The 14,360-nt window shown below is 36.2% G+C and overlaps 1 protein-coding gene across 5 annotated transcripts; it reads left to right on the forward strand.

The window, feature by feature from the left end:
• LOC104787846 (WAT1-related protein At1g68170-like) lies at positions 10,286-13,509 on the forward strand. 5 transcript variants are annotated; one of them, XM_010513498.2, is made up of 8 exons: positions 10,286-10,461; positions 11,110-11,240; positions 11,335-11,397; positions 12,033-12,149; positions 12,308-12,545; positions 12,639-12,797; positions 12,937-13,088; positions 13,188-13,509. In XM_010513498.2, the coding sequence occupies exons 2-8, from the start codon at positions 11,149-11,151 to the stop codon at positions 13,357-13,359; spliced, it is 993 nt and encodes a 330-aa protein (XP_010511800.1). In that variant the 5' UTR covers positions 10,286-10,461; positions 11,110-11,148; the 3' UTR covers positions 13,360-13,509. The 5 variants fall into 5 exon arrangements, with proteins under 5 accessions (XP_010511800.1, XP_019101618.1, XP_010511801.1 ...); XM_019246073.1 differs by having other exon boundaries at positions 10,286-10,401; positions 11,110-11,158; XM_010513499.2 differs by lacking the exon at positions 10,286-10,461 and adding an exon at positions 10,484-11,013.

The following is a 14,360-nucleotide window of genomic DNA, read 5'->3' on the forward strand; positions in this document are numbered from 1 at the left end:
TATAAATAGGAAATTTCTAGGTTGAAAATGTCAAAAATACCCTGAAGAAAACCAAAGAATTACATCAACCCAGAAATTTCCTATTTATATATGCTTTTACATATCTATGTTCTTGGTTGCTTGCAGCCAGTGCTTGCCCACCCATAAGACGAGCAAAGCAGCCACTTTAGGCCACACAAAAAAAAAAACACTTTAGAGGATAAATAACGTATTATTATTGCTACATAATAACATAAATGCAAGCTAGTTATTGTAAATGCTAACATAAATGCAAGCTACATTATCAAATAATATTGTAAATGTTGTAATCATATAGTATTATTATGATAAATTATAGTTCCCTCTTCACATTCAAACATGTAAATAGCATTTTTCTCAATTCTATGATTCTAGTGTTATTTGTTATATGGAATAACTAAAAAAGTTAGAATTCTTTTTGAAAAATATATCAAATAATATTTTAAATAATTATCTAAATAAAATAAGAAATAGTTTAGTTAAATTTGTTATATTAACTAAAAAATATTAATATATTTTATTTACAATGTTTTAAATTGCTTTAGGCCTCTAAATTCCTTGGACCGGCCCTGCTTGCAGCTGCGGAAAGAAGTCATGAGATTACGAAACGTGCTCAGGTATGTATATATGCCTCGTTTACTACATTTCAGATTCATTCAGGTTTCATATGAACTTTGAATGTTCTTCATTCATATATATATATATTATTTTTCAGGAGAATGAGTGGTTTAGATGACGATGTGAGTTACACTGAGCTGGAAGCACTTAAAAGTCATCTAAAGGATGTCAAGGTCATTGTGGTGGACAACAAGGTGAAGAATGAATTTACTTCCTTCTTTTGTTATTGTAAAATGTTAGTAATTCTCAAAACCTATCTTGTATGACTATATATTCCAGAACAAGATAAAGCTAGAAGAAGATGATACGCTGCTCAAACAGGTAAAAATGTTTTTTTTTTTCTTTTCTTTTTTCTTTTCTAGGCTTCTTAATTAGCTTTCCCCTGCATTTAGTTACTTGACATAAATCGCAAACCCTATGATTCTTGCAGAAGAAGGAAGCAGAGGATGGTACAAGGAGAGGGGTTTCGTGGGGTACGGGGAGAGAGGTTTCGGCTCCCTCTAAGAACATGTAATATCTTGAATCCTTTTATCTTTCAGACTCTGTGAGAGATCTTTTTTTACAATCTTACGTTATGATATCTTGCTTTTTTAATTATATATCACTTAAAATCAACCTGACTGATGAATAACTACAGCTCTGAAGAAAAAAGACGGAAGGAGGAAGCACAAGTGCGTGTATTATTATACTCTCTCTTCTTCAAGCCTCAGAGATTGTGTATTTAAAAATGCATGGTCTTGGTTTTTGCAGCTGAGAAGGGAGAGGGAATTCGAGAGACGAAAATCTGAACCCTTGCATAGCAAGTTGGAGAGATTGTGGCTTTTCAACGAGTAATAATAATTACTCATTACAGCATATTTACATCTTATCATGCTCTGCAAACTAAAACTCTATGCTTTTTCAAATATGTGGGTTTATTTTCTTTGGTCATCTTCACAGGAGAATGAATGGTAGAGAGATTGAGAGTATGACTTCCTACTAGGACCTGTGCGGACTTGAATTTCAGATACGACATGCTTTGATCGGTGTTATGGAACAAATGACGAGACCAAGACTGGAAAATATGGGAAGGCAAGGCAAAGAGGTATAGATTTATCAATGTTTACCTCCGCATATATCCTTGAGAAACAGATTCGATTTCCTCCGTATCACAATGGAAAAGTATAAGGCTTTTTTTACTCACACAAAAGAGGACACTTGCATTAGGCTGTGGAAGAGAAGATGAAGCCGCAGAAGAGGAGAAGAGATGTGAAGAAGCAACAGGTGAGAGTGCTCTGCGATTTCTGCGGATCATCCAGCAGCAGCAGGTAGCTCTCACAATAACACACATTTTGAAGAACAACGGTTCTCTTTTCTAGGGTTTTCTTGTGTTGAATTACTTATTTCCTGCATTTTGATCTCTTTCCAGATATGAACAATGTCTACATAAAAAGAAGATGAATCACTGGTTCGTTTACATATACACATATATCCTTTCAAAGTTATGAACCTTTTAGATTTTTCTCTGTTTTTTTTGTACTCACATCATTGTTTTTACACCTAGTCTTTGGAGAGCAAACTCAAGAGATTACGGCTTTTGACCAGGTAAATATACATTAACTTGTCTCATTTCTTGTTTCCACGGATCGATGTTCATATTAGCTTTCCTTTTTATTCACTCCTAGGAGAATGACTAGTAACAATTTTGACGGTTTGACTTTCACTGAGGTGCAATTGCTGCAATCCCAACTAAAGGAAGCCTTGGACGTCACTGTGATTAAAAAAAGGTTTAATAACACAAATTTATAGGAGATCAAAACATAATATATATATATATATATATATATTACTTCTTTCTCCTACTACTTATTGAAAGATATTATTGTGATTCTCAAACATCTTGTGGTTATTATATTGTGACATGATAAGATAATGCGGGAAGAGAAAGAAATGGTGCTCAAACAGGTGAATATTTTATAGAGTCCTCCTCTATGACTGACTATTTCACCTGCCCTCTACAAAATATTTTATACAGTGCTGTTTTGTTAGAATTTCAGAATAATAGAGAGTTACTTGATAGAAAAAATAGAATAAACCAACAAACTTCAATTAGATTATCTCAAATGTGTGTTACAAGAGTTGATATAGAAAGACAATAGGCATATAGCCGTTAGTGCAGAATTAATGGAGATAGTGATATAAGAAGGTCTTCACAGGGAATCTCCTAGGATGAAAATGACCGGTGATCTTGGTTTGACTTCGCTGGGCTCGTCCACCAAGAGTCACATGTGACTTCTACCTCTTCTAGATTCTTCTTCTTATCAATCTCAATTCTCCTAAGGCCTCTGTTGATCGTTCTGCAACTTGGACCACAGCCCACTTATCATTATTGATCAGACACTTGTATGGACGCTTGTACGGACAGACTTGATCTCATATCTCCCTTGATCAATACTCCCCCTCAAATTTAGCCGAGTGAAATGGCTAAACTTGGAGTGCACCTCGTTAAAAAATTCAATCTAGAAAACCTCATGGGACAAAACTAGATTGAGGGAAAAAGAGTGTAATAACCACGGCTTAGAGGAATTTGAGATCAAGGGTGTGTCAAGTCAACAAGGCCAAGTTTGTTGTGGATATGAGCACAAACCTGACTACTTGCAGCCTTGGTAAAAATGTCTGCAAGTTGATCTATACTTGGTGTAAAATATGGAAGAGTGACACCTTCTTCAATCTTCTCCCGAACTTTGTGACAGTCCAATTCGATGTGTTTGGTTCTTTCATGAAACACTGAGTTGGTTGCAATGTGGATGGCTGCTTGATTGTCACAATGCATAGGAATAGGTGTGGTTGTTTTGACGCCTAGATCTTCAAGTATTGCCTTGAGCCATGTAAGTTCGGTTGTGAGCTTCCTCATTGCTCGATATTCTGATTATGCATTTGACATAGACACAACCTTTTGCTTCTTTGACTTCCATGCAACAAGATTTCCTCCTATGAATGTGCAGTATCCCGTTATAGATCTCCTATCTGTCTTATCACCACCCCAATCAGCATCGCAATATCCCACAAGATCGGTGTTAGAGTTCTTTCCCATCCAAATGCCTTGTCCAGGGCTTCCTTTAAGATAGTGAAGAATCCTTTCCAAGATGCTCCAGTGATATGTTGTAGGAGCTTTCATATATTGGCTTACCTAATTCATAGCATAACAAATATCAGGTCTAGTAAGAGTCAATTATATTAGTTTACCTACAAGTCGACGATAGTGAGAAGGATTCTTATATGGTGGATCCTTTCTCTCCCCCTCTCGTTCAACTTGGTAACCATCTGGAAGTGGTGTATCCACTGATTTTGCTCATAGCTTCCCTGTTTCACATAGTAAATCAAGAGTGTACTTCCTTTGAGACAGAAATAAACCCTCCTGAGATCGGCAAACTTCAATCCCAAGGAAGTACTTGAGTTCTCCAAGATTTTTTATATCAAAAACCGAATTTAGATGAGCTTTAACCTCTTTAATACCTTCTTGGTTGTCCCCTGAGATGATTAAATCATCAACATATATAAGGACAACCACTATACCTTTGGTGCTCTTAAGTGTGAATAGAGTAGTGTCCGAGTGAGACCTCTTAAAGCCATGACTTATGAGGGTAGTGCTCAACTTGTGGTACCAAGCTCTTGGGGATTGCTTTAACCCATATATAGCTTTTCTTAGACGCAACACCTTCCCAGGAGTGATCGTGTCTTCTAGTCTAGGTGGTGGAGTCATATACACTTCTTCTTTTAATTCCCCTTGTAATAAAGCGTTTTTGACATCCATCTGCCACAACTCCCAGGAGATATTAGTAGCAAGTGAGAGAACTACCCTTACTGTTTGAAGTTTTGCTACTGGCGAAAACGTTTCCTTGTAGTCTTCTCCATAGATTTGTATAAAATCACGCGTCACAAGTCAAGCTTTATAGCGTTCAATATCTCCATTGCTCAAGTATTTGATTGTGAATACCCACTTTGAGCTTACTGCTTTCTTTCCAGGTGGAAGATCAGACTCGTCCCATGTGTGATTACGTTTCATGGCTCCTACTTCATCATCAACAACATTCAACCACTCTTTGCTCTCCTTGGCTTCTTCATATGTCTTCGGTATATCTTGTTCATCTATCTTACCAAGAAACGCTTGATGATCAGCTGGTAGTAAGGCCAGAGAGCACACTGCTTGAATCGGATGAGCAATAGCTTGATTGTTGTAGTATAATCGCTTTGACGGGTACTTGATCCCGGTACTTCTCCTTACTGGTGGTGGTGTCGGATCATGATGTGATGACGTCTGCTCCAAGGGTTCTAGAGTTGTGTCCTCATTTTGAGCTCTGTTTTGGACTCTGTTTTGAACACTAGTTTGTTCAGTTTCATCAGTTGGAATTTGAGCTCTGTTTTGAGCTCTGTTTTCTTCCTGTATCACATCAATCTCCCCCTTGGACGCCGGAACCAGAACCTCAGTCGGAGCTACTGGTAGGGATGGAGTTATTGCGTCCCCAGTTGAGTCAGGTGTAGTATCATGGGACACGGTTTGATGTTGATGTGGTGAGATTCCAAGATGATCAAGTAAGAACCTGAGACTCGCGGATCGATCAGTAGGAGTTGCAAGATCCTTTAGATCATTCCAATTTCTCTTCTCAAAGTATCCTTGTTCTTCAATAAACTTGACATCCCGAGACACAAATATGCGATTGCTTGTAGGATCAAAGCACTTATATCTTTTTTGTGTGATTGAGTAGCCAAGAAATACACATCTTGTGCTTTTGGCTTCAAGTTTGTTCCTCAATTCTCCTGGTACTAAAACAAAACAAACATACCCAAATACCTTTAAATGACTTATGGATGATTTAAAATTGTTTAATACCTCAAATGGTGGTTTATCTTCCAAAATCTTTGTTGGAATGCGATTGATAAGATAACAGGCAGTCAAGACTGCATCTCCCCAATATTTCTTGGGTACATTGGCATGACACATCATTGATCTTGCGACTTCCATCAAGTGTCGATTCTTTCTTTTAGCAAATCCATTTTGTTGAGGAGTATATGGGCAACTTGTTTGATGAATGATGCCATGCTTTGCTAGATGTTCTTTAAAACAATTGCTTGTATACTCTCCACCATTATCTGTTCTAAAAACTTTGATCTTAGCATTAAACTGATTAGTAACATAATTTTGAAAATGTTTGAAGGCATCAAACACGCGATCTTTAGAGGGAAGTAAAGTAACCCAAGTATATTTAGATTTTTCATCAATAAAGGTCACAAAATACTTGTTACTGTCCCTAGACACACATGGAGATGTCCACACATCAGAATGAACTAAATCAAATTATTTTTCATAAAAGGTTGTGGACTTAGAGAAAACAGCCTTACAATGTTTGCCAAGAATACAAGCTTCACACTTAGAAATGATCAAATGAAACATTAGGTATCATTAGTTCAAGAGCTCTAGAATGAGGATGACCTAATCTAGCATGCCACATAACATTAAAAGAAACACCTAAACAAGAAACATGAGAGAAGCTTGGTGGTTTAGGAGATATGTCTTCAAGAACATAAAGATCATCCCTTGATCCACCTTCTCAAATTAGTTTTCCAGTCTCAATATCCTGAAAGTAAACATCATTAGGCCCAAATATTGAATAACAATTGAGATCATTAGTTGCCCTTTTTACAGATAAGAGATTAGATGTGAATTTAGGCATGTAAAATGCCTTAGAGTCTTTATTAAACAGCTTTAGGTTACCAATCCGTTGAACTGGTATTTTATCTCCATTCACTATTATAACATTCCCATTAGTAGGTTTAATATTGTTCAGGAGATTCGAGTTATTACTCATGTGATGTGAAGCACCCAAATCATCAATAAGATAACTCTTAGGACTAAGGGTTAAAAATGTTTTAGTGGATTCCTTGAGAGCCAGAGACTTGAAGAGTGCTTCCAAGTATGATTTCCTCACAAAGTCGCCGGATGTAGTCTCTTCTCCACTCTTCGATGAGGCAGCTTTTCCTTGTTCATCCTTTGAGTGGGTGAGATTGGTTCTCGGGTCTCTGTTGTTGTTAAGGTTGCTTGGCCTTAAGTGAGGATGAAGGAACCATCATTTGTCTTTAGTGTGACTCTTTCTCTTGCAGTGTTCACACCCTCCTTTTGATCTATGATCCTCCGGCTTGAATATTCCCTTGTTGGCTGTGACTAACTCCCCTTTACCACTGAATAGACCAAGTGAGCCTTGCTCTTTCTGGATTTGCGCACACACGACATCAAGACTAGGGAGCTTGTCAGACCTTAGAATGTGTTTGATGAGGTCATTGAAGGTAGGATTGAGTGTGAGCAGCAGAGCAAAGACTTTGTCTTGTTCTTCGCTCGTTGAGCACAGTCGGATCCATGGTGTTTGGCCTAAGCATCTCAAACTCTGCCCACAAAGATCTGAACTTACCGAAATGTTTGTTAAACTCCATATCCTCTTGACTCAGATCATTGATGGCCTTCTTAACTTCAAAGACACGAGTCAGGTTGGAGATGTTGCCAAATACCTTCTTGAGAGTCTCCCATAGTTCACTCGCCGTCTCACAGTACGAGTAAGCTTCGAGAATCGGGGCCTCAAGAGAGTTTTGGAGGATTGAGAGGACGGTTTGGTCTTCTTGGAACCATTTGGCTTCTTCTTCGAGTTTAGCCTCCTCTTCATCTTCTTTAATGATTTCTTTCTCATCGTTCTTGGTGGTTTTCTTTGGAGCTTTTCCACCTTCAATATGGCTCTAGAGTCTGCGGCCACATAATGCGGTTTTGGTGGTTCTTGACCACAAGAGGTAGTTTCCTCCTTTGAGGACGGTAGGTAGCACAAGAGGTTTCGAGTTTTCCATGGTTGTGTGCTATGGACCGTTGGGTAAACCTTTTAACTGGAGAATAAACTGTAAACAAAAGACTAGAGAAGAACAAGAGAGAATAGACTTTGAGAATAAAGAGAGAATCAAGAGAATAGAAGAGTCAAATTGTCAAGAACAACAACCTGGCTCTGATACCATGTTAGAATTGCAGAATAATAGAGAGTTACTTGATAGAAAAGATAGAATAAACCAACAAACTTCAATTAGATTATCTCAAATGTGTGTTACAAGAGTTGATATAGAAAGACAATAGGCATATAACCGTTAGTGCAGAATTAATAGAGATAGTGACATAAGAAGGTCTTCACAGGAAATCTCCTAGGATGAAAACGACCGGTGATCTTGGTTTGACTTCGCTGGGCTCGTCCACCAAGAGTCACATGTGACTTCTACCTCTTCTAGATTCTTCTTCTTATCAATCTCAATTCTCTTAAGGCCTCTGTTCCTCGTTCTGCAACTTGGACTACAGCCCACTTATCATTATTGATCAGACACTCGTACGGACGCTTGTGCGGACAGACTTGATCTCATGTCCTATCTCCCTTGATCAATAGTTTTTGCTTCTTCTTTGTTTTTGTTTTCCTTTATAGATCCATGTTTAATCTTGCTGTGTTTTCCATATTTGAAGCTCTTTCTTACATTTTTCCCAAAAAAGTAAAATTATTTTTATCTTCCCCGGGTTTGACACTACGATTTTGCAGAAGAAGGAAGCAGGGGATAAGGTTGAAGCTACGATGAGAAGGTAATCTCTTAGGCTAAGCTAAAGAAACAAGTAAAAAGATTTGGCGTATTTAGCTATTATTGGATTAGTTGGCTCAAAAAACCATTAGTTATAATAAGACGAACAATTAATGAACCATAATCTATAGTAAAAAGATGTCTTAGAATCTGAGAGAGATCACTTAGGTTCTAAGTTTGCTCAGAACAGCACATTCTAACACTTGTTCTGCGTATATGGTGGCATATATGTTACAGCTCTAGAGAGAAACAAGATGATGAAGCTCAAGCACCACCACAGGTATATATACATTTGCGGTCATGTATCTTAATTCTTGCATCTCATTGTATTTTTACAAATGCTTATGTTACTACAACCGCGATGGGAGATAGAATACGAGAAACGAAGAGCTGAATCCATGCAGAACGAGTTCGAGAGATTATGGCTGTTGAAGGAGTAATAAACTTCCCACTTTGTTTGCTCATGTTTTTTCCATTTTGGTTGCTCATGTTTTTTACACTTTGGTTGCTCATGCTTTTCCTTGAATTCTCACAGGAGAATGAGTGGAAGAGAGCTAGACAATATGACTTCCTACGATTTGTCTCTACTTATCAGTCAAATCTGCCAAGGATCGACAAGGATGTCATAACTTGTCAGATCTGATTTATTTATTTATAGTTTAGATTAATTTTGTTTTTTTATCCCTTGTGTCGGACTCGAGTTTCTTTACTTTGATCAAGTAAACAATGTTTTTCCTTCCAAAATTTTATTATATTAAGAGTATTGAATTAAAAGTATCGATACACGTTTAAATATCCGAGGAATGAAGTTGGATCCAAAATGTTTACGATGTTTTCTAACTGATTAAAAATCAATTATGTTTTATTTGTTTACTAATCTCACTCAGGTGGCGGGACTTTTCTCCCTTTACCACTGGACCAAAGCGACTTGGTTGACATAAGGAATTTAAACTTTAAACACATCAAATACTTTACTCATATGACAAGGATGATAATTTGATAATAAGCATAATTGCATCAGGCCTGGCTCATTATATTGGGTTGTGTGTGCAATATTTACAAAAGACGTTTTGTAATTTGTTTTGAAATTTGAGCTCTAGAATTGATTATCTTACTCAAATAGTATGGGCCAAGAACCGAGACTGCACATTATACTTGCTTTACGAACACCATTTCTATATGCTAAAATTGTTGGCAGGAACTAGATTTATGGTTTTACGGACTGAAAATGTTATTAACTACCACAATAACTCAAAATGACAAAACACATGTGAAATCTTGTGGCCTAAGCATCTCGAAATTTCTATGTTATTTCCCTGCTTTTGATTTCTTCAACCCCAACCTTAACTAATTCACATTCTCATTTATTTTTCTCTTCATATATAGATATAGTCCTCATGTAAAATAGTCCTAGCTAATTTTGCTGGAACGGTGAAACCACTCTCATATTCTTTTGGTAATATTTTTAGAAATTAGAAAGAAAATAAGAATAATTTAGAAGCTATATATAAAGTTTGTTCCACTAAAGAAAACCTCAAAAGTGTTAAATTGTCAGAGATAATTCATCTGTAACTTACTAACTTTAAAGTAACGGTGTATACTGAAGGTATAACACAAAACTGACGTACGTTACTAGAACTATGTTCGTGAATAGAAATAAAGATGAGATTCCTTAAAGCTAAGATAAAAAATCAACGGCCAAGGTGAAGCATATTTGCATAAGTCTATATACCTTCCATACTAATGCCATGCATGAAACTAGCTACCTGGTCCTGGACCCTCTACAATTCGAAACACACTGTACTAGGGAAAATCAGAATACAATTAGAAACAAAACTGATGGTTACAAGCTTTTTGTATACTTTTTGGGTGTACGTACGTAATGGAGAACACCACAAAGCACAAAGCATGCCTTGCACGTGTCAACAGCATCTGAACACGTTGCTGGATTCCCTTTTTATTTTTGTTCCTATGCATTATCAGTTTTGTATATAACAGTAAACTATTGCTTAGACAAATCAAAATTATTTTTTTAAAATCCTACTTTTGTGAAGTAACAATATCAAATCTAACACGTAAGCTCTATGCACAAGGTGGAGTGCAACAGTTCATATTTGTGGAGGGTATACGGTAAAGGTAGTGTGTGATTGCTGGATTCTCATTTTGTTCCTTGGCGATTGGGTTTGTATATAAAAGGTATTAAGACAAATTATATTTTCTTTGTTCTTTCTTTTATAAACTAGTTTTGGAAAGTAACAAAATCAATTGATTTTAGAATATTAATTTCTTGTCAAAGATTTAATATAAGTTTTATCACATATTTCACTTCTATAGAGAAAATTTTCAGGATCATGATGGCTTATAAGAACAAATCTTGAAGTGAAATGTTTGGGTATCTATTCTCTGGATTCACAACCCGTTGTTTGTGATTAGAGAGGAGATTTCCAAAGTGTTTTGGATAACTATAATCGTATAAAGATTTTTAGAAGCACTTTACATTAGGCTTTATGGTGGGATATGACATATCTATAGTCATATTCCGGAATCTGAACTAATATCACATAACTCATTTATGGTACTAAAATTTAGTGGACCACAGCTAGGAAAAAAGAGAAGTATTGGTGTGATAAATAAAGAAGCTCAGGAGTTCAGGAGAGTCAGGACTCTTTAACTCATTTAGCTAGCTGTTCTCTCTCTCTCTCCCTCTCTCTCTCTCTATAAATTAATTGATAAGTATATAAGTGTGAGGTAAGAAACTAGCTACAAGGAATTAAAAAAATGTTTGATAGAATATGTGAAATGTGGAGAGCAATGAGGAGTATAACGGCAATGGTGATGGTGCAGATAGCTACGGCAGGGCTAAACATATTGTTCAAGCTTGCCATGGAAGATGGTATGAACCCAAGTGTACTCGTGGCCTATCGTCTCTTATTCGCTACAATTTTCATGCTTCCTTTGTCCTTCATATTTCAAAGGTTGATTTTCTTGTATATGATATTATGGTTGTGTTTGTATGTTTTGATATTAATTAGATAATGTCTCATTTTTAAACTACATGTGATCGATTAGGAAGAGGAAGCCGGAGTTTACATGGCGTCTGATGTTACTAGCATTACTCTCAGGATTACTCGGGTACGTAGTCACTAATTGTCACAAACACATAAAAGAAAGAAGTTTTTTTCGTTTTTTTTTTTTTTTGGTTCTCTTGTGTCCCAAAGGTATGTGTTCATGTGTCTTTGTGACTTTGTCAAATTAAAACCACACTATTTCAAACTGAAACTGAAAGCTGTTTCGTTTTTTTTTCTCTTGTGTCCCAAAGTTATTTATATGCTCATGTCTTTGTGACTTTGTCAAACTAAATCCATCTTCTTTCAGATGAAATTTTTCTTTTTAAAAAAAAATCTAGATGGTTTGAATGTTACAGAAGTTTGATGCAAGACTGTAAAATTCATATAATCCTAAATAAGTTCAATTCTCTATAGATTTTTCAAAAATACATATCCACTAGATAGCTAGTTAAGTCGTCGGGTACTTAGGGTGGTAGTGGTACTAAGTAGCTTCAACCATTTTAATTAATCAATATTATCAACCAGTGGTTTTACATTAAGATTCAACATGTTACCAAAAACATAGAGGACTATAACACTTAATTACTGAAACTAGTACGTAGATGATAATATTTGATTAAAAGAATATATATATATATATATATATATATATATATATATATATATTGCAATTATAACACTTANGTGATAATTGAACAGTGTGGTAATACCGAGTATCCTAACCATTGCGGGTCTGGCTCAAACGTCAGCAACATTCACCTCCGCTGCTGGCGTTCTCACTCCATTGATCACTTTCATCATCGCTGCACTTCTTAGGCAAGTGACACACGTCTAATCAATTTGATTAATTAAGAGTTTAAGACCTTTTAATTAATATATATATATATATATATATACCATTATTATTATTTTTTTGGTCGGAATATTTATACCATTATTAAACAAAAGATATATAATCCATTTTCCATATAAAGGATGGAGAGTGTACGGGTTGGGTCCAGCGTAGGGTTGGCTAAGGTGTTTGGAACATTGCTTGGTGTTGGTGGAGCTCTTGTTTTTATATTCTACAGAGGAAAAGAGATTCATCTATGGTCAACTCACGTTAACCTAGTGACCCAATCACGTGATGCTACCACTCACCATATCTCTATCTTTGGGGCTCTTTTAGTTTTTGGCGGTAACATTTCCATTGCACTTTGGTTTTTATTGCAGGCAAGTTTTATCCTTTTCAACTTTCTTCTCCATGTATATTTTCATGTGTGTTTGTTTACTAAAGGCATATGTAACTCTTTTTTTGGTTTACAGGTTAAGATAGGCAAAATATTCGGAGGGGCTTATTGGAACGCGACACTAATGAACATGATGGGAAGCATAGTGGCTATGCTTGTCGCTTTTTGCTGGAAACACGATTTAAATGAATGGAGATTAGGATGGAATATTAGACTCTTAACTGTTGCGTATGCGGTAATTATATCAATCCATCCAAATCTTTAAGGGACTTGTTTGGTATATATGTATAGAAAATTCATACGAGACTAAAGAGAAGATTCATTTAAGGTGGCATTGAAAATTTGAAATATATAATTTATCTTGTCCATTGCAGGCAATTGTGATTTCCGGGATGGCGGTAGCTGTTAACGCATGGTGCGTCGAGTCTAGAGGGCCCCTATTTGTATCGGTATTTAGCCCTGTAGGACTAGTGATCGTAGCCCTTGTTGGATCATTTTTGCTAGATGAGACACTTCATCTTGGGAGGTACAAAACTCATGTATATTGTATTGTTTTTGTGGAGATGGAATTGATGTACGTATTTGTAGATAATATGGTTTATTTTTTTACTGGGCAACATTACAGCATCATTGGTACAGTGATTATCGTGGGAGGATTATATCTTGTGCTATGGGGTAAAAACAAGGAAATGAAGAGTGTCCTTACGGTCACCTCATCGGATCATATTGAAACAAATAAGACTAGCAAAGACATCACCCTCAACAATCTTCCTACATTAAGTAGAAATGTACCTTGAATCCTCTTACAAATCGACCATCGATCATATATAATGCTCGTTATATATTGAACAAGTGAGTGTTAACAGTATTCTTCTAACGACGATTTCTTAAAACCTTGTATGCCTTTGTTCTATACCACATTAAAAAAAAAACTCCATATTTTCAGATGTTTGATTATTTTCGAAAATAAGACAAAATTGTAAAATCTTTATTGGTTCTATTTAATTTCTGTTTTGAGGCATAAAAGATCTGTCATATTGCATGCTCATTTCACAGTGCCATCTCATTCACATATTATTTCATAACTTGTGAGCATAATATTTATCAAACTATTTTGATATGAACAAAGAATCTAATTTAAATTAGGAATGTAAACACACCATAGAGAAATTAGAAGAGAGATATGAGATGAAGAATCCACAAGAACAAATGGACAAGAAAAAAAGCATTTTTTGACTTAGTTTGCAAATTATATAAACCACACAGAAAAAAAGAAAAGATTTATACTTACAACGCAGCTAAAACAACTTAAACCGGGCAATGTGATTCAATGTATAAATAAATAGTCGTTAAAGCGAGAATAAAATCAGCAAATAAGACCTTAACGCTATACGAGTGTGAGAGAGGATCAAGTTTGAAGATAGAACCAGACAACTCGAACTCTCCCAAATCTCCCACCCCTTGGGTCCCTCACGTGTCACTAGGGAAATCTCGGCACACCAAAGCTCCAAATTCTCAGGACCTTCAGACTGCGCGTTCCACAAGATGACAATATTGTTAGCATAGTTGCAGCAGAGTCTGTTGATATCAAATCCCCACTGGTTTGAGTGTTGCAAGTCTTCCAAACCCTTCACTTCCTTCCAGTCCAACTCATTTGGCAAACACCATAGTATTCTCCCGCGGGTACCACGATAGAATAAGAATTCCCCAATGTCACACCAATCTTTTATATGTTCCGGGTTAAAATGTATTTTTCCGCTTCTTACAAATCTACATTTACTCGGAGAAAAGGAAAATT

This window comes from Camelina sativa, chromosome 5, assembly GCF_000633955.1.
Source record: "Camelina sativa cultivar DH55 chromosome 5, Cs, whole genome shotgun sequence".
Lineage (NCBI taxonomy): Eukaryota > Viridiplantae > Streptophyta > Magnoliopsida > Brassicales > Brassicaceae > Camelina > Camelina sativa.